The following is a 20,658-nucleotide window of genomic DNA, read 5'->3' as shown; positions in this document are numbered from 1 at the left end:
ATTGTTATTGTCCATCTTTCCAATCTTTCTGTCATTTGCAAAGTTTATCAGCAATTACTTTATATTCTTCTCCAGATCACAGATAAAAATACTGAATAGGGTTGGGCAAAGAATCAATCCTTCTAGTGATACTAGAGAGACCCTGCCAGAGACACCTCTTCTAGTTGATAATTCTCCAATAACAATTATATTTTAACGTCTCTCAGCCAGTGCTTTAGCCCTTTAATGTATCATGTTGTTTCTGTATGTTCCTAATCAGAATATCATGTGTTACTAAGGTAAACATCTTACAGAAGTCTAAGCCTGTTACATCAGCACAGTTATCTTTATCCACCAGACTTGTAATCTTGTCAAAAAATGATTGATGATGATCCAGTTCATGTGACAAGATCTATATTCTAGGAAACCAGGTGGACTGGTATTAATTATATTTGCATCCTTTAATTCTTTACTGCTAGAGTCTTGTACTGGCTGTTTAATTATTTTACCCAGGTTCAATGTCAGGCTATGAGGCCGAGAATTTCCCAAGTTATTCCATATTGGTCCTATATTAGCTTTCTTCCAGTCCTCTAGAACTTCCCCAGTTTTCCAACACTTTAAAAATTAACATAAACAGCTGGAGAGCTCCTCACTCAACTCTTTTAAAACTCTTGTGGGTAAATTATCCAGACCTGTTGATTTTAAAATATTTAGCTTTACTAGATATGTTTAACACCATCTTTAGTTATAGCTAAAATAAAAAGTATTCCACCCTCATTACATGATACTGATACATCATCCAGCTTTGTTCCAAATACAGAACAGAAATATTTATTGAACACTTCTGTCTTTTCTGCATGATTATTGATATTGTTACCATTTGCCTCTAATAATGTACCTATAGCATTGTTGCTATTCTTTTTGTTCCTGATATATTTTTAAAAATCCTTCATATTATCCTTAAACCTGTTGGCCATAGATATTTTGTTGATACTTTTTCTTGACTTAACAATTGTCTGCATTTTTTAACTTCTAACTTATGCTCATTGTTGTCTGATGTCCTTTTTTCCATTTCCTATATGATTTATTTGTGATTGCTGCTCTCACAACCCACCTTGTCCCTTAACCAAGTTGTTTTTAACTAAAAAGCTCTTTTTTTGGTGACAGCTGAGATGAGAAACTGAAAACGAACTAGAGAAAGAGGAAATGTTAACAAAGGACATATTTACAGAACTGCTGATGGTTACAGAGCTAGGTTTCTCTGCTGAGACTGAAATTTTGCATCCTTTGCCACACATCCTAGTGTGGAGCATCTTACTAAAGATTCTAATTATAGTTTCGTGAATTCAGCAGCAAATGTAACACATCTGAAAGTATTAAAGAGCATTGGACTGGTGGCAGAGGAAAGCAAAATTAACTCAATGTCTGACACAATTGGAAGCCTCCAGCAAATATTTTGAAACCACTCTGGCTTTGAAAAGGTCCAGCCCATGGGGGAGTATATATACTGCTATCATTGACATCAGGAAGAATGAGCTGCCAGGCCTCACATTGTCCAAGTATGAGGCTATAATGAGAAGTATACAGATGGTACTATCATATCTGCTATAAAGGAGTAAATGGTGTGAGCAACAGAAGGTAAAAAGACAGAAAAAGAAAGTCACTCTGCAGGCTCAGAAGTGCTGGTAGCCTTCCCTTTCCTGAGCTAAAGGTTATAGTTAGACCCTACTGTGCTTTTAAATATAAATGTATGTTAGATAAAATGTAAATGCATATGTTGTATAATGTGTACACGTTATACAGTATATAGCCCTGGGCACTCAGAGACTGGGCTTTTGGACTAGGTCTGCACCCCTGGGCATGTGGGGACTGGGCCTGTGCCCCAGGTGCTTAGAAACTGGGCTCTCAGGGCCTGGGGGCTTGGCCCTGTGTGTATTGGTGGTAGATCTGGAACTAGACACATGCCTCTGGATGCCCAGATACTGGGTCCTCAGAGACTGGGCAAGTGAACTTGGGTGACTGTGGGACTGTGTGGGTGGCTCTGGGAATGTACTCATGATTCTTGCCTTGATGGCTTGGAGTGGCTCATGTGTGAATTTGACCTTGGGTGGGGAACACATACCCCAGGCCCATTAGTCAGTGTCTGAGAGGAACATTGGTTTCACAAAAGATGCTATTTAACTAATTTTAACTGCAAGTGTGAACTCCTTTTTGGCAGGCACAAGAAAGTGCCATCACTGTAGCTGAACCTCAGGGAGAGGGATAGCTTAGTGGTTTGAGCATTGGCCTGCTAAACCCAGGATTGTGAGTTCAATCCTTGAGGGGGCCATTTAGCGATCTGGGGCAAAAATAGGGGATTGGTCCTGCTTTGAGCAGGGGGTTGGACTAGATGACCTCCTGAGGTCCCTTCCTACCCTGATATTCTATGAACCTCTCTCTCCCTGAGAAAATAAAACCAGAACAGCTCTATGATTGCAGAGCAACCTGTAAAATCAGAGGCTTGTCAAGAGAAGAGGTTTAGTGCCTCTCCAAGGGCCTGATTATTTCCAAAGACTTGTGCTAATTTTCTGATATGATCCTCACATCTTTGTGAGGCGCTAAAGCCCTCATTACTTTTCCTGACCAATGCATTCTAATTAGATCAACACTTAAAAAAAAATTCACAATAGCCACAGGACGGCTTTCCACCTCATTAACTCCTCACTCCTTATTTTCATTAAAATTACTGATAAAAATGTGTCTCTCCATTTGCTGGGACTTAGAGCCTCACCGGCTCATATCGAACATCTCTCTCCTCGCCCTGGATGCGAGCCGTTGCTATAGTGACTCACAATAATAGAAACTAATAAATTACAAACGAGATGCTCGTCGAGCAATTATTGTTCTCTTTTATGCAAGTTTCTTGCTAATTTTGATCATAAGGGGAACTACAATAAAGCATCAAAGGAATAATAAGTCCATTTCTAGAGAAAATTAGAAAATAGAAAAAGGCCAGATTTTTAGATCCATGATTAAGTGATTTGGCTATTTCAGTAAATCTAAATAAGAAATGAACTTTTTATGGCATTATTTTTCTCTGGACCTCTCCCTGCTAGTGCAATGCCACATCAAGTGCCTTTGAAGTCTACATGACTCAAAGTCAAACAATCTGCCTGGACTCTCCAAAGTGACCCTTTGTGGACAGAATCCTATCCCTATTCCTGGAAGCATGGTCATGGCAAAAGGGTCTGAGTTACTACAGAGAATTCTTTCGTGGGTGTCTGGCTGGTGAATCTTGCCCATATGCTCAGGGTTCAGCTGATCGCCATATTTGGGGTCGGGAAGGAATTTTCCTCCAGGGCAGATTGGAAGAGGCCTGGGGGTTTTTCGCCTTCCTCTGCAGCGTGGGGCACGGGTCACTTCCTGGCGGATTCTCTGCACCTTGAAGTCTTTAAACCACGATTTGAGGACTTCAATAGCTCAGACATAGGTGAGAGGTTTATCGCGGGAGTGGGTGGGTGAGATTCGGTGGCCTGCGTTGTGCGAGAGGTCAGACTAGATGATCGTAGTTTCCCTTCTGACCTTAGTATCCATGAATCTATTAATCTGGTAACACGGCTGCTAGAGCAGGAACCCATTATATTGCTGAGATTGCTTTCAACCCCTCTCTATACAGGAGACGTGTTTTCTTATTCCACTGCTTCAAACCCCCAACAAAAGAAGAAGCAAGACCATATCCAGCACAAGCAGAGCCCTACTGGCTCCCCAACCCACTCTGTCACGCGTACCTTTCCTGGAGTAAGGAGAAAGAATACCAGGTTTCCAAGCAGCCCATCCCTAGTGCAATGTATTGGTTTAAAGGCTGTATGAAGACAGCTACCAACCTCCTACTACCCAGCACTAGTGCTCCACACACCTCTACATGATGAACTCAGGGGGGCAGTATTCAAGTCAAGTGGGACAACTGAGAAAGGGCCTTTGGAGACCCCATTGTTGGAGATTCAGAGTCAGATGGGGTACAGAGCAATACGTTTTTCTGCAAGTTGCAACTAGTACTGACCTGATCATTCTTCCTCCCGCGATCACACACACACACACACCCCGCCCGCCCCTCTGGTGTGCTGAAGGAATGGCCAGGTATCACTCCAGATGCTGGCTCTGCCCAACAGTCTGGTGCAGAGCAGTTAGCAGCCCATTCCATGCCTTTTTAAACCAGGCCAAGATGTAAAGAGAGCATATAGAGTGACACTGCTAGTCAGCGGAGTTACCAGGTTTCAACAACAAGACTGAAGAAGAGTTATAGCATATAGAGTCATAGAATATCAGGGTTGGAAGGGACCTCAGGAGGTCATCTAGTCCCAACCCCTGCTCAAAGCAGGACCAATCCCCAATTTTGCCCTAGATCCCTAAATGGCCCCCTCAAGGATTGAACTCACAACCCTGGGTTTAGCAGGCCAATGCTCAAACCACTGAGGTATCCCTCCTCCAACCCAAGGAGTTGCTTGGTCCTGGAGATGGATTAGTTTTTTCATAGAGATTAGCTTTTGGAGAGATGGATGGTGCACTGAACTGGGACTCAGGCAACCTGGTTTTTATTCCCAGCTCTGCTACTGACCTGGTGTGACCTCAGGCAAGACAGAATGCTTCTTTGTGCCACCATTTCCCCTCCCAACCTTTGTCTCTTTTGTTTAATTAGACTAAGACTTTAAGGGCAGATATTCTTTCTTGCTACGTGTGTGTGCAGCCCCCCAGCACAATGGGGCCTTCAGGTACTACAACAATCATAAAAAGGACTTTGTCTCTTGCTTTCCCCCCTCTAAACCTTTTTCTCTCCCCACTGTTCACCCACCACTCTTTCTTCTTGTCTCTACCCTTTACAGCCTCCTTTGTTTCCTCTTCTTCCTCCTTTGCTTTCCCCCATCTTAGGTCACCTCTTTTTCTAAGCCTACTGCTTTATTGCCTGTCCCCTAATTCCTCTTAGAAGTTCAGTGAGCTCCTGAGCCACCCTGACCTGGGAGCAGATCTCTGTTGGTTCAGAGTCAAAGTGAAACTTAACTACCTCCTAGTAAGATTCACTTTGAAGTCCCACTGTGTTGACAACACAACAGGCTGAGGGGGAGCTGATTAGGTGCCAGGCAAGGCAGCAGATAGGGGGAGACTGGCAGAATGGAGAGGAAGGTTCCACATAGGAGCTTTGACAGTAGATAGTCATTCCAGGATTCCCAGCTGGCCTCTGCCTACTGACTGACTGGCCCTGAGGAATACCCTACCAGCCCTGGCTCACCTTAACATTCGCTTCTTGCTCCTTCATGGAAAAGCATCTCTGATGGGTATCCGTGATCATGCTGCCTTCCTGCACTACACATTTGTTCTCTGCTCCTTCAGTTCTGCCATCTTCTTAAACAAGCACCGCTACTTCTGCACCCTGATTGACTCCCACACCCAGAAGCCCAGCCAACTTTAACAACATTTCACTCCCACCCTTGGCCCCGCCCCCACTTGCTGGGAGAAGGCCCTGGGCTGGGAGCGGGGCTGGACAGGGATCGAGGCCTGGGGCCATGGCCAGGGTTGAGAGTGGAGCCACATCCGGGCTGCAGTTGGGGCCTGAGGCTGGGCACAGGACTGGGGCTGCAGCTGGGAGTGGAGCTGCGGCCACATTTGGGTGCAGAGCTGCAGCCAGGCCCGGGAGCCGGGAGCGAAGACTGGGACCACATCTGAGGGCAGGCCGGGAGCAGAGCTGGGGCTGGGAACCGGGGCCAGAGCAGAGCTGGGGCAGAGCCAGGCTGGGTAACACTCCCTCCCAGACCCCCATGGGGCTGGCCTGTGCCTCACCGCACACCCCCAAATATTCCTCTGCGCCCCGTCAGGGGGGGTGCCCTAAGAGGGTGCGACCACTGCTCTAGAACGTCCCATATAGACTGGTTCTAAATCCTCCAGATTCTTTCTACATCACATCTCTACGATATCGCCTTTCCTATCCATCCACACAACTAAATCTCTTATCCCAGCTTTCACCAGCTTGTGTTGATAACTGCAACATCCTCTTCTCTGACCTTGACAAAAGCAATCTCACCCCACTCATGTCTATTCAAAACGTAGCCACAAAGATCATTTCCCTAGCCTGTCGCTTTGACCACATCACCCCTCTCTTCATTCCTCCATTGGCTCCCCTTTCTCTATCACATCAGACATAAGCTGCTTGTATTCACCTTCGAGACTCTTCCTGGCCTATCTCCATCCTACCTAACATTTCTCATAACACTGTTGAGATGCTGACTTCCACTCATGCGTGACATTTGCAAACCTGCACTCATGCTGCCACTCATTATTGAGAGGCGCTTCCTGTCAATTTCATCAGAACCATCTCATGGTCCTCCTTCAATCCCTTTGCTGTGATGCCTACAAAACACTTTGCAACTGTTAGGCAGCTGTGAAGCGCACCGCCTATCATGCTGACAAGCATTGTTTTATAGTTTCCTTGTGCACCACCTTCGGACTTTCTGTATCCACCCGTTGTCTCTTGTCTTATATACTGTAAGATCTTGCTGGTGAGAACCATCTTTTTGTTCTGTGTTTATACATTGCCCAGCACAATAAGGTCCTGGTCCATAGCTGGGGCTCCTAGGTGCAAAGACAATACAAATAAATAATAATAGTACATGGCCAGGTGATTAATGGTTAATGCTTTTCTACCTTTTTCACTTGGTCCTCTTGGAAGAATCTCAGATACGCTCTGTGACAGTTATTGCAGCCCCATGCAAGACCTTTGGGAACCATACTGAATGGTTTATATATCACGGTAGGCCAAAGCCTGTATGCAACTCCAGGGGGGAAGGTTGCCGCAGCTCTGCCAGGAAACAGAAACAGTGGGTGTGATTAAGGTGAATCACTTAGGTTGTAAACACCTCCAGAAAGGCACCCCCCCGGGGAGGCTTCGTATCCTGCCTCATACTGTGTTTTCCAGAGACCAATAGACAAAGAAAGCGCTTTTGGTTTTAAAAGGTTAAGTTTAAATTGACTCAGGGTCTTTTTACTATCCACCAAACAGACAGGACCTCTTGTTCAAAGAAGGGTTGAAAAGACTTTGGCCTACTAGGGTTCCATATGATTGATAGGTGACTCCTGGTATGTTTAAATTTGTTTGTTGTTTTTATTATGTTTTCTCTGTCATGTTTTTACCTTAAGAATAAATTAGATTGCTTAGAAAGAGCTGTGTGGTAACTTGTAGCTGCTGGCAATACACTGTTCCCTCAGAGAGAAAACAATGCCAGGCACTGGCTATTAGGTAGACTGACTTGCTGGGAATATCATCATGTAAGGCAGTGAGCTGTGCAGTCTTAAAACTCCCCTTAGTCAGAAGTGAATGGCATACGGGTCCCTGCCTAGAGACAGCTGACAGATGGAGAGCTAAGTCCTGACTAGATGCTCCTGGAGTGGACCACAGAGAGGAGAATACAGGTGCAGCTCCCTTGAAACCGTGACACCCTCTTTCTTGCACTCCAAATGATTCTTTTCCAAAGTTGTTGCTCATTTCAATTTACATTTAAGTGTGAACTTTAATGAAACTGACTGATATTGCTATGACTGAAACAAATATGTTAAAGCTTTGTAACCCTTCCAAGCTCCAGGGTGAGAGCTCTATCTATCCCTCACCCCTTACTACTATACCACCACCACCAAGATGGTGCAGTGCTTGGACAAGATCAGCTCATGGATAAAGAAGAGCTGGTTGATGCTGAACACAAACAAGACAGAAGTGATGCTGATGGGACAAGGAAAGTTCTTTGAAGATTCTGCAACCATGGTGCAGTCTAATTTGGTGGCAAGCTCATACCCACAACTGGTCAATCCAGTCCATAATTTAGGATGCTCCTTGATTTCTTGCTGATGCTAAGCTATGACAAAGCAGTATTCATGAGTAATGCATTCTACCATCACTGGTTGGATAGGAAACTCCATCCCATCCTGGCAGATAATGACCTGGCCTTAGTTATACAGCTTTTGTCACCCCTTGTCTGGATTACAGCAATGCATTCTACCTGGGAATCAAAACTTCAGCCTTTAGAGCATTCCAAGTAGTGTAGAATGCTTTCACACATCTCCTCAGCAACATGGGCTACAACGAGTACATCATACTTGTCCTCCTCTCTCTACGTTGGCTTCCCTCTCTTGATTGCTGAGCTCCATGGTGGTTCTTTGCCAAACCTGGCTGCAGCCACACTGTGAGTTGCCCACCTCCCATCTCAGAGGCAAGATTCAGCAGCAGTGGAATAAGGTGAAGTACTGGCTCCACCCATCTCCTTTCTTCAGTCACAGAGCCTCCTTCATCCCACCAGAGGGACTCAATCCTCTTGGGAAGCAGTCCTCTTATGATAGGTTAGAATTCCTCATGCCTGGAGGGCTCCCGTGGAGTGAGTGAAATGACTACAGCTGCTCTCAAAATGGAAGACCAGTTTGGTGAAACTTTTTCCTTATTTTCTTTTGAATTTCATTTTGACAGAAATTTCCTGATGTTCTTTAGAAATGGCTCCAATCAAGTATTAGACACAAACGTAAGGATGATAGGTACATGCTCAGTAATTGTGCTTGGTGAATCTGAAGCTCAGACACATATATTCTATCAGACCCTCTAAGGATATGGCACATTTTCTCAGTTGTCAACAAAAATCCAAACCATGATTAACAGTTTAAACCATTCTAATGCTATATTAATAGGCACAATAACACAATCAGATGGCCAGGGCACCTAAGCTAATAGGATTTTTTTCACCCTAAAGCTTTGCACATGCTTAACAATGCTTTCCACATGCTCCCGGCAACTGATTTATGACATCGGACAAGGGTAGAGGCCAGCTGAACAAAAATATTTAATGCATCAAAATGCCATCTGAGTCCTGTAAACTTTCAAATGGGCTTACCAAACATACTAATTCCTGCAGGCTGGAAGAATATTTTGCCCCCAGTATTCATCCCAACTTAAACGACTACTGCATGTCAAATAGAACAGAACTCTGTACTTGAAATGACAGACCTATGTAAGCATGGTCTGAATGAACTCTCCCCTGACAGCTATCTGGGAGGGGAAGAGACTTCAGGAGCATGTATTAACATGTATTAACATGAACACACCCACTCTGCCTAGATATCCAGCAGTGTTTGAGTGGTGTTGCTCAAAGTGATCGACTTTGGCTGGTGTTGGGTTACAAATCACTTTAGTACTGAATGCTGGGGTAGTGAAATGCTGTTATCAATGTTGTTGTCTTTATTTTATGAATAAAGGGGAGCAGAACTGTGCTTAAACTGTCCCAATGAAGGGGTGACCCTCAGCTGAAAGGACCTCATTAAGCCAGAAGCTCGAATGCCAGAGCCCTGTGAAAATAAGAGGGGAGGGGACAGGTGTCCCAGCCAGGAGGTGTGGACTGTCCCTAAGTGTTCCCGGTCTGGTTTAACCTATCCCTCCCCCTCCCCCCACTGTTCAAAGATAGAGCTAAACAAGCTTCATTAGGAGCCTTTGTTATTTTAAGTGCTTAAATGAGAGCTGGAGTCCCTTGTGACGGCACAGCATTTCTGTCCAGCCTGCTAAAAGCGGACAATCACTAAGAGACAGACCTGCAGAAGTCACAGCACAGAGGCAGGTGGCAGTGGAAGTTAACTGACAGTCAGGTGGCGGGAGCGGGTGAGCTGTCGGCCGGCAGGAGCAGCCGGCGGGAGCGGCGAGTAGTTGGCTGGCGGGAGTGGAATGAGCGGCTGGCAGAGCGGCCAACCAGAGCAAGTGCGCAGAGGGCGGAGCAAGCAAGGTGCCTTCTTCCCTGGGTGGGAGGTGAACTCATACAGATGCGCCCTGGGTCCTCACTGACCAAGGACAACCACTGTGAGTGGGGTGTGGTGAGGGAGCAGAGAGGGGCACCGAAAAGGAACTGTTGGTTGTAGAACTCAAGAACGTGAGGGGTGGGCATCCTGCTCACAGTTTTATGATTGTGAATCCTGCTTGTGGCATTTCCCCTAATTAATGTCAGGTGAATTCCCTCCTTTCATTAAAAGTTTTTTTTCTACACTCAGATTCTGTGCTTGCGAGTGGGGAAGTATTGCCTCTCAGAGGCACTCGGGGTGGTGTGTAATTTCCCCAGGTTACGGGGTGGGGGCTCGAGCCGGTTCTGTGTTGTATTGTTGAAAAGGAACCCCAGGATATTGAACCTGGCCCTGGTTGCTGCTGGCTCCACCTGGCAGAAGGGTTACACCTGGATCATTTATAACTTCAGCCATGTGAATGCCTGCTCCAGAGTTTCAAATGACAACTGTAAGGCAGGGCTTTCACACTGGAACTTTTTTTTTTTAATGACAATGTATCCAGCTGAGCAACATTTCCTAGGACTGCCTGAGTCCTTTGGCATTTTCCTCTGTGTTTGAAAAAGAGTTTACTTCCTTCTCAGCAAATGTCTCCCTTTGCCTGACCCTTATTTCAGTGATGAGCAGAAGGCAGGTGAGGCCCTGGTTAATATTCCATGGCAGATTGAAGGGAAGTTTGTGGTTTCCTTTCCTCTGAAACAGTCATTCAGCTCTGGTAAACTGCCCCCACCAAGGATGATTTTCATTTCTGGGACTCAGGAAAAAACTGCAGTAAAGTCCATTTTCTACTTTTGGAATGCACCAGATTGCATCAAAGAGGTATTTTTAAAAAATGTCCAGCGTAGGAGACCTGTGGACTTCACACACATACATTTCAGTTGCCATCAGCTACAGCATCAGTACACTGGGGAGATTTTCAGGAACAAAGTGTAAAGATGTCAAACGAATGGACTTGAGATAGGTTTGTTTCCCCAGTTGTGCTGCCTTTGACAAAGCATTTTAGTTTACACGGGAAAACAAACAGACACCACCATCACAGATATTGCTGCTCACAAATATTGCCAGAAAGTGACTGACACTGGTACAATTCCACGGGAACCCAGGTGATGGAGACAGCCTCCTACCTTCCCCTTCCTGCTATCATCACCACTGAAGGTGGATTTCAATCATCATGGGTTTTGCATACACGCGTACAAGTGCTATAAGGCAGCATGGGACATGGATGCCCCAAGTTCCCCAAGTGTGGGGATGTGAAAGGAGCACAGTGGTGTAGAGAAGGGGAGACAGCATTGTGGGGGTGATCGAGTTTGTCAAGGAGAACATTAATAGATGACTTAATTGCGGGCTACAAAAATCAGCATAGGGAGAAAAATTCTGATAGTAGAGGCCTCTTTGATCTAGTGGACAATGATACAATATCCAATGACTAGAAGTGAAACTAGAGAAATTCAGACTGGAAATAATGTGTACATTTTTAACAGAGGGCAGTTCACAACTGAAACAACTTATCATGGGATGTGATAGATTCGCTGCCACATAAAGTCTTTACATTCAGATTAGATGTTTTTCTAAAAAATGGGCTCTGGTTCAAGCGTGAGGCAGGAGTCACTGGAAGGAATCATCTGGGTTAGGTAGTGCAGGAGGACAGACTAGATGACCATAATATCTTTTTTTTTTTACTTTAATACCTATTAATATTTCCTTAACTTTTTTTCCTGTTGCTGCTCATTGAGCAGAGGTTTCCATTGAGCTGCGCAGAAAGACTCCCTGACCCTTTCCCTGATTAGTTACAGTTATTCCTTTAAATGTACATTACTATACACTTTTGAATTAATTTAATCTGCCATCCATGATCGTACCGAACTGTCTAGCTTTGGTAAATCCTTCTAGAGTTCCTCATAGTCCCCTCTATTCTTGACTAATCTAAGTAATTTTGAGTTATTTGCAAATTTAGACGCTTCACTTGTTCATTTCCTTTTCCAGACCATAAAAAAATAAATAAAACCGAACAGGTGCTGGAACAGCACTTTGGGGCATTGTTATAATAACTGGACCTACAGACTCACCCTAACTGTGAGTTCAAGTATGAAAATTGAGTGAAAGTTCATAAAATGTCACAATAACCAAACATAAATTATGGGAAAAGGTGCAAGAAAGTGACAGAGAGACCAAATTAGTCTAAATAAAAAGTCCTAATAATATAACTCAAGGACTGAGTTACGATCATGTCTGGTAAACAAGAGAAGCATGGGACTGGAAATCAGTGAACCAAAATCGGTGTGTCAGAAATCAGGCCTCACTCGTGAACAAAATAATGAGGGGATGGGCTATTCCATCCATCACACCCTTTGGGGGCCTTTAAAATAAAAGACTTTGGGAAGGAAACTAGAAGGGATGTGGACAATGGCTGACTGGAAGACAAAAGAACAGGAAAGAGCGAGATTCACCATAATGGCTGCCACCATCACTGTCTCCTGGAACCCTGGAATCTATCGTGACACTGTCGGACTGTCTTTGTCATAATTCTCAGAGACGTCCTGACCCAACCAGGCCAGAGAGAGGGAGCCAGATGACACGGCACCTCCACTGGCTCTAGTTAAAACCTGAATACCACCTGGAAAGTGAGATTTTGTCACACACATTGTCCCCCTCCCCATGTGTTCTTCCCCACCTTATTTCTTCTTTTTCCTATCACTCTTCCAATAAGAGTCTGGCTTAGCCGGCCAAGACTGTATTTCACAACACTGTTGTGAGCCTGTGACAAGAAAAGCAGCCCAAAACTGTGCCCCAAACAGCCTGATGCTGTGTGCAGGTCTTGGAGTGGCTGATAACACCATAGGCATGGCCTGTCTTTGTCCAGCAGTTTGGCTGCAAGTGAGGGCCAACACCAGAGACAGAACCTGCCTTTTCTATCTTTGCTGTTCTTTGCCTGCTCCTTCTTGTGTGTATTTGTCAGGATTTGTTTTTTTAGGAAATGGGATCAGACTTTAACAACAGCCGTGACAGTAACAGCTTCAGCCCAGCTCAACTAACTTCTCTTTTCCCTGGAAAGGCCAGTTAGTGGCATCCTTAACACTATCAGAAACTGTCAGATGTGGGAAAGGGATGCTCTTTCTAAAAACTCTCTCCAGGGAAAGGAATAAGAGATGTTGTTAAGATGAAAGTCTTCTTTAATACCTTGCATTTCAAAGGCTTTAACTGTTTTCCCTTCTTTCTCTATCTGTACTAAAAGGTTACAAGGAGTTTTAAAGGTGTGTTTGCCATGGTACTGAGCAGGCTGAGGTTAAACCAAATCTGGTTTAACACTGTTCAATGCTGGACAATGACAGGGTCATGTCAACACGTTTGATGCTTTAGGCCTGTATATTCCATCAAATTAACACAGTACACCAATCTGTAGCCTTGTACTATTTTGGAAAATGATCACTTATTCTTACTCTGGCTCTCCTTTAGTTGACACAGTCAAACATTTGACTAGATTCAAAGCCCTCGGGCTTTAGCATTATCACAGCCTAGACACATCCATGCAGTCTATGCATTTTTTCCAGGTGGGTTCAACAGTTGCTGCCCTCCTGTTCTCCAGTCTAAATGTTGAGTTTATTGAGGAATTGCATTTTTTTGTGATCAGCTCAGCCCTTTTAGGCTCTGTCTATACTATCAGCTAGGGCTGTGATACCCCTGCATGTGGACATTATTTCTGCTAGCTCTCATCGAGCTAGCATGAGTATAAACAGCCGTGTAGCCCTGATAGCAGCCGCAGAGATATGGCTCAAGTACAAACCCTTCTGAAACTGGTGGGCATGGGTCTGCATCCTCTGGTAAATAACGAGGCAAAGAAATCATTTAGCTTCTCAGTAATGTCATGATCTTCCTTAGTTGCTCCTTTAGGGCAAGTCATGTGCCTTCCTTTCCTGCTCTCACCTTCTCTTGGATGGTAGTACTCTACAGCAGCTTCACCAAAAGCAGATAACTATCCTGTCCCCTGTGCTGACTGGATTGGCTAACATACCAGGGGGTGCAATCAAAACTGGGACAGACAGCAGCCCCATAGAGTTTGTAATCCATCTGCATCCAGAGCAGGAAGATGTCTGTAAATTCCTTGCAAAAGCCTGGGCCACAGTCTGGTCCTTCAATCCCTGACAGTCCAGTGCCCTAGTAGCCCTCTTGCAGGCTTCCTGCTTCTGTTCTATGGAAAGAATCTCTTGGGAGATTTTTAAATCTTCGGCTAACTGCACTTCAAATCCCCTCTTTGCTCTTCAATTCCTTCTTGAACGTCACCTGCTCTAGTTTGTTCATTTCTGTTGGCTTCACTAAGGTTTGGATTTCCATTTTCTGAAGGATACCTGTTTTCTGAAAGAGTGTTATCATTAAACCAAACTTGTTTATTGTTTGCCTTTCTATGCTTTGTTTTTATTTTTTTGCTTAGGGGGCATTCAGTGACTCTATTAAGGAATGTTTAAATAGCCTCCATGCTGACTCGAAGGATTTCAATTTCCTTTTGATTTTATGGCTTTTTTGATAAGCTTTGTCATTTGTTTGAAAATCCTTCTTTCTACAATTGAGTGTCACAGTGCTAGGTTTTGGTTCTATCCCTCCCCTGGGAATGTTGAACACAATTGTACTGTAGTCACTATTCCTTAGGGCTTGTGTACATGGAATAGCAAAGTGCTCTAGAGAGGTGTGATTTGTAAAGCACTCTAGCATGTTGCACCCTAAAGTAGACTATGTTAACCTGAAGTAAGTACCTTTTAATGTGCACCAGTAGGGTCTACATGGGGCCATTAGAATGCAACATGTTAGAGCACTATAGCAATCACATCCCTCTACAGGGCTTTGCCACGCCATGTAGACAAGTCCTTAGTAGCTCAACTATCCGACTTCATAATTATTATTCAAATCATGTATTATTTTTTAATTTGATTGGATGACTTACACACTACACAGAGGTACTTTTAGATGTCTGGATATCCAATCTGAAATTTGCTTTTGGTGGATATCAAACCTTTGGATTTTAGATTTGCTTTTCACAAATATTTGTGCTAGTAAACACTCAACAATTTGCAGAAAGATGCCATGAAAGGGTCATAAACACAGTGGGACTAAAACACAAACAGAAAAGAAACCCCTCTTCTCAAAAGAAAGAAGGAAAATGCCATGTTGTGTAACCAAATAATCTGATAATGCAGCCTTCAATATCAGATTTAAGACAAAAATCATTTGTACATTTCAAACTAAGGTGTGCTCACACTGTCACGTTTATGAACTAAACATGGCTTAGTGCAGTGTACATTGGGAAGCCATTATTTGAGGAAAGTGCTTTACTTTGCATTATTCCAAGAGCTACTATAAAAATATTTGAAGTCCTATTGGAAGCACAGCACTGTTGGAGACTGGGTCATTTTGCAGAAGTACTTTGGGAACGTATGGTATATGCAGGTCACATTAAGACACAGGCACTCAGGCAGAATCATAGCTATCCATTGAAAGTTTCTAGTGATCTTGATGGCAGAAAAAGGTTTGAAATGAGTGTCACTAAAGGCAGAGAGGTCTGCCTAAGTCTGCAACAACAGCAACAAGAAGGTGGCAGCTGCCTGACTCATCTCAAAAGAATGTTAACTCCAAGTCCTACATCTTGGGGGCCTGCCAGCCCCACCCCTGCAGAATACGTCTGTGGCAGGAGGAGAGGACTGGGCCCTGTGTATGGCACTAGTGCAGATTACACTTTTCCCCTTCACCTGACACAAACATGGAATGTAAATCCACTGAATTTACGTTCCAAGACACATCTGGATGGAACTTGGTTTGGGCCATTTCAGCTGAAATTTTCACAGATGTTTAAGGCCAGAAGGGACCTCTCATGGCATTCGCTGTTTGCCAGTCTGTCTATCTGTCTGTAAAAACTATGACTTTTCAATCCTGCATGTGATCCATTCCAAAATTTCAGGGAGTGTCCTAGGCATCAATGGCCAGAACCATATTGATTTGTAGAAAATCAGGGAGAGAGGAATGGATGCACTGGGGAAAGGGAGGGAGAAGGACCCATGCAAAGTCCCTGTTATGAGGGTGAGAGGGGAATGGGGGCACACAGGTGAAATGGGAGGCACACAGAACCCCTGGTTGAGGGGAGATTAGGGAAACCTGCTATGGGGGAGAGGGCCCACAACCCCCCTTCCAGAGGGGGAGGCAGGAAAAGAGGGCATAGAAATGGGAGTCCACAAAGAGCCCCTGGCAGGGGACAGATGGGGGAGTTGCAGGGAGTCCCTAAAATAAGAGGTGGGAGGATAGCACCTGGGTAGCCGGGAGGGGGGAGAACGGGTGCAAAGAGCTCCTGGTGGGTGCAATGCACTCGGCCTGCACAAGCAATGATGTGTGCGACCCCCTAATATAATTCCATATTTCATAAACTGTTACAATTTACAATGTACAGACATTCAGCTCACTGGTCAGTGATTCCTCAGATCCCTCCAAGCACATTGCAAAAATAGAGATACAGCCTTTGCTACCCTGTAACTCTCTTGTATAGCAGCCGATGACAATCAGAGTTTGCGTATTTTTGCTATCAGCTCAGTCACTTCATGCTGAACCTCCTTCAGAACGTTTGTGTGTCACTATTTGGACCAGTTTTCAGAGTAGCAGCCGTGTTAGTCTGTATTCGCAAAAAGAAAAGGAGGACTTGTGGCACCTTAGAGACTAACCAATTTATTTGAGCATAAGCTTGAAGTGAGCTACAGCTCACTTCATCGGATGCATACTGTGGAAAATGAAGTGAGCTGTGGCTCACGAAAGCTTAGGCTCAAATAAATTTGTCAGTCTCTAAGGTGCCACAAGTCCTCCTTTCCTTTTATTTAGACCAGGTTACTAATTTGTACCAGCACCTCTTCTTCAGACCCTTCAGTCTTTGACAGTGCCTCATTGCTGTTACCTGAAAAGAGTCGGTCCAGGGTAAGAATCTCCCCAACATCCTTTGTAGTGAAGACTAAGGCTGTGCCTGCACTACAGGGCCTATGCCGGCATAGCCCCCTAGTGGAGACGCAGCAACAGAAGGGGCCTGTTGGTGTAGTAACACCATCTCCCCAAGCAATGTTAGCTATGCCGACAGACGCTCTCTTCTGTTAGTATAGCTGCATCTACTCTGGGGTGCTTGTCAGCATAGCTGTGTTGCTACCGGCTGTAGTTTTTTCACACCCTGACAGACATAGCTATGCCAGTATAAGTTTTAAGTATAGACCAGACCTGAGGGAAAAATTGCTTAACTTTCCAGCAATTTCCTTAACTTCCTGAATTTCTCCCTGGTGGTGTAATGGAACCACCAATCCTCTTGCGGGCATCTTGCTTCCGATAGATGTAATTTCTTGTTATTTTTAAATACCTTGAATTATTTACAGTTCAAATTCTATTTTAACCTCTTAATTTTCTTCTTACATGTTGCCTGATGTAGTTGATTTTCCATTTCATGGGCTTCACTGGGGGTGGATTTCCATTTACTACTTGACTTCCTGCTTCCCTTCTTGGGGAAGCTACTCATCCAGCACCTACACAGAAATTTCAAGCAAAGAACCCTACAAAAAGCCTTAGGATGCACTTAGACACTAAGCTAGTGGTCAGCAGGCAGGATGGAATAGTATAGAAGCAATGCACTCTGATGCCTGTCCCAGCAGCTGTCTGTGTTGCCTCTGAAGGAAGAGGTAAAAGACAGTACAGTACTAGTGAGAGCTGTGAAAGGAAGTTCACTGCATTACTGTTCTGTCAAGGGCACAACATCTGCTACTAGAAATCCAGGAGAGCAATTCAAATGCACAAGCTCTGACTTCAGTGAGAGGAAAAAGAACAAGGGGTTGCTTAAAAAAATGTTAATAGAGATTAGGCATCATGAAATTTTTGTGCCAGGTTTTTGTTGCTACAAAATCTTGCCCCTTTTTCTATGGTAATAATTGACAAATTCAACAGTTTATATCTCCATAAACTTTAAAATGTAACCAAAAATCTGTTTTTTTTATTTAAAATTTTTTCAAAGTGAGGATAAGGATTTGTCTATATGCAGAGTTAGTGTGCAGGGTTTCAAACACCAGTACATCGCAGCGCACAGACAGTTAGTGTGCAGCATGCTAGAACACTGCAGATTTACTCCTCAGCTTGCTGTGCACTAATTCACCATATAGACAAGCATTAAGAATTTCCTATGGTTCTAATTAGTTTGTGCCCCCTCTGTAACTAGCACTGCATACTGACATATAGCCATATGCAATACTTTCTCTGACATCTCAGTTTCATCATCCATAAACTTTCACGGTTAAAACTCTACCAGCCAGTGGCAGTCACCCACTAGAGTCACATTTCTATGAAAGAGTGCTCTGCTGCAGGATGGCATTCAGAGCAACCCAGTGAAACACACTCAATCACCGCACCATTTCCTCCTATGGCTTTGTGCTTTTTCATTAGGTGAGCAGGACATGGGTCATTTGCTTTCTAACACATATATTCACATACACTCACACACAAATTAAGACTTACATTTTCAACAGTGCCCCTAGTTTTCAGGTGATTCCATTTTTAGAGCCCACCTGGAAACACTTTTTGACTGATTTGCAGAGCTGTTGAGCAAGTACAATGGGAAGCCAATGGGAGCTGCAGATATTGAGTGCCTCTGAAAATCAGAACCAAAGTGTCTTAAATCTCCAGGATTCCTCTGCCAGGCTCACACAGCCCATTAGGAAGACACACCTTCTGGCAACTGGATCAAAATGAGGAGGAACTCTATATAATGGAGTGAAACTGTTTGTAGAACAATAAGGCCCAAGGGGAGATTCTAGGAAAGCATGTGTGGTGGACATTTTCAGCCATTACCTGTGGGTGTAGGTTTATGGAGGGCTGGTTTGGGGAGTAGGGCCCCCCAAGATCATTCCTGAGTAGGTTATCGCTGTGCATCTTTGTTTTGAGGCAGGTGATATAACGGTTACAAAAGTCCTTGCACAATTCATTCACCTTCTCCAACTCCAGCAGATGAATTCTCAGGACCTGAATTGCTTTCACCATCTGAGAGGGATAAACAAAGAGAGGAGGTCAGTGCATATCCACTGGCTTTCTAGTAACTAGTAGAATCATTGGGCAACCTAAGGAACTGCTAAGGATGAGAATCTGCAAGATTACCTAGGAACTGCTAAGGATGACAATCTGATTAAATAACCTAGTGTACCATTTGCCACATAATCCTTTTTAGGACTGCAGTTCAGATCTGTTGGTGCTAATGTGGAAAAGCAGCCTTTTCAAACAGGGCATTTTTGTCACTAGTGGTAAAGGAAAATAAATATTTCCGTTGCCATGGAATTCACCAATCTGATTCACCTCCAAGTACTGCTGCTAGAGGTTGCACTTGGAACTTAGCTAAGGACAAGGTGTAAGCTATGGCAAAAACAATCAGTTGTTCAGTATATTTACCAAAGTACCTGCAGCTCTTATTTCAAGACAGGTAAAAAAAGGAAGCAAAATATTGAACTGAGAAAATGAACGAATATCCAGACCACTTTCACCAACTGAAAGTTAGTAATTAATCAGTGATGTTTTTGTTTCTCTGCTAATCACTAGGCTTCCCAAATAAGTGGTCACTACTGGTTGAAGACTATTTTGCTAGTCAGTATCAACCAATGAACCATCCCGCTCAGAGCGAGCCAGCATGCGTTTTTACCGCTCGTCCCCATTTTGTCATCATCTCCACTATTTGGAGATGCAAAAACTCACTGTAATTACCATCCCAACTAAAAGAAATGCCCAGAGAAATTTTGGAGACTAAGCGTTGGCTGTAAAAATGTGTTTGATTATTCTCTACTGGCCACTCTTTCTAACAAGATTCAGAGCAGCAACGTGGCTGTAAGCTTTCCCTAGAGCAAAGCTTGGGTCTCATTAAAATGTACCCCATAAATGTTAAAAAATGTACACATAAAACATTCCTCTCACGGAACTGAAACTTTAAGTTTTACAGCTTCAGTTTGAAATCTTGCATAATATATAAAATTCCAGCTACTCACCGTGCGGTGATAAAGCCAGTTTTATATAACAAAAAGTCTTCACCTGTCAAAGGCGTTTTTTAACTTTCAAGTTGTAGTGTTCATCTTTACAAACTGTTAGGCACAGACTGCTCCTGGATTGAATGGCCACGCACATTTCAATGGCCTTCCCATCAATTGCCCTGATGAGCCTGCAGTGGCAATAGTAGGAGGAGGGCCTTTGGAACTCTGATGCTATAATGAGGCCTTGCTCATTACTAGCTCAGAGATTTATAAAAGTGGCATTAAAAAGGGGTAGGAGGAAGGTGAGGACCTCAGGAGATAGCCACATTTCTCTGTCCTAATGCACTGTGAAGGCTTTCTCAGCTGAGTCACAAAGCCATCAGGGAGACAGAATAACGGGTGCCAATGAGGCACAATTTATAAATACAGCAAGAAGAGATTGATCAGAAGTATGGTTAGCCAGGGCAAACAGGGGACAAACTCCTTTTAGTCCCCATCTACTCCAGGGAATTTTGAGAGGAAGAGGTTGAAAGCTCTTTGCCTTTCAGCTCCTGCTGCAGCCCCAGTAATACTGGTTCACGTCAATATGTTATTGAACCCTTGCACCCCCATGCTCCACATCCTACTTCTTTTCTCTTGCAGAAATGGGAATAACGCACAAGGTCAAAAATAACAACAACAACAACAAACCAACCTGACCAGCACACAAACTGGGAAATTAAGTTCTTCAGAGCTATTCAGTAAATGGACCCGAGAAAAGTGTAGCTCCAAAGAGGGACAGAGATCCCTCAGACCAGTGCATCCATCCAACAATCACATTTATGAAAGTCAATATTCAAGGGCAAAGGCA

General features: G+C 44.0%; 1 protein-coding gene across 10 annotated transcripts in view; it reads right to left on the bottom strand.

Moving 5' to 3' along the window:
• PKNOX2 (PBX/knotted 1 homeobox 2) overlaps positions 1–20,658 on the bottom strand; it is a 726,589-nt gene that overhangs the window by 156,710 nt on the left and 549,221 nt on the right. For all 10 annotated transcript variants that reach the window (XM_074936677.1, XM_074936676.1, XM_074936667.1 and 7 more), the window contains one exon: positions 18,649–18,837. In XM_074936677.1, the coding sequence (XP_074792778.1) occupies positions 18,649–18,837 (189 nt within the window). The remainder of the gene's footprint in view (positions 1–18,648; positions 18,838–20,658) is intronic.

This window comes from Natator depressus, chromosome 22 (genome assembly GCF_965152275.1).
Source record: "Natator depressus isolate rNatDep1 chromosome 22, rNatDep2.hap1, whole genome shotgun sequence".
Classification (NCBI taxonomy): Eukaryota; Metazoa; Chordata; order Testudines; family Cheloniidae; genus Natator; species Natator depressus.
The sequence above is the reverse complement of the archived record's forward strand: the minus strand, read 5'-3'. Positions and strand labels throughout refer to the sequence as shown.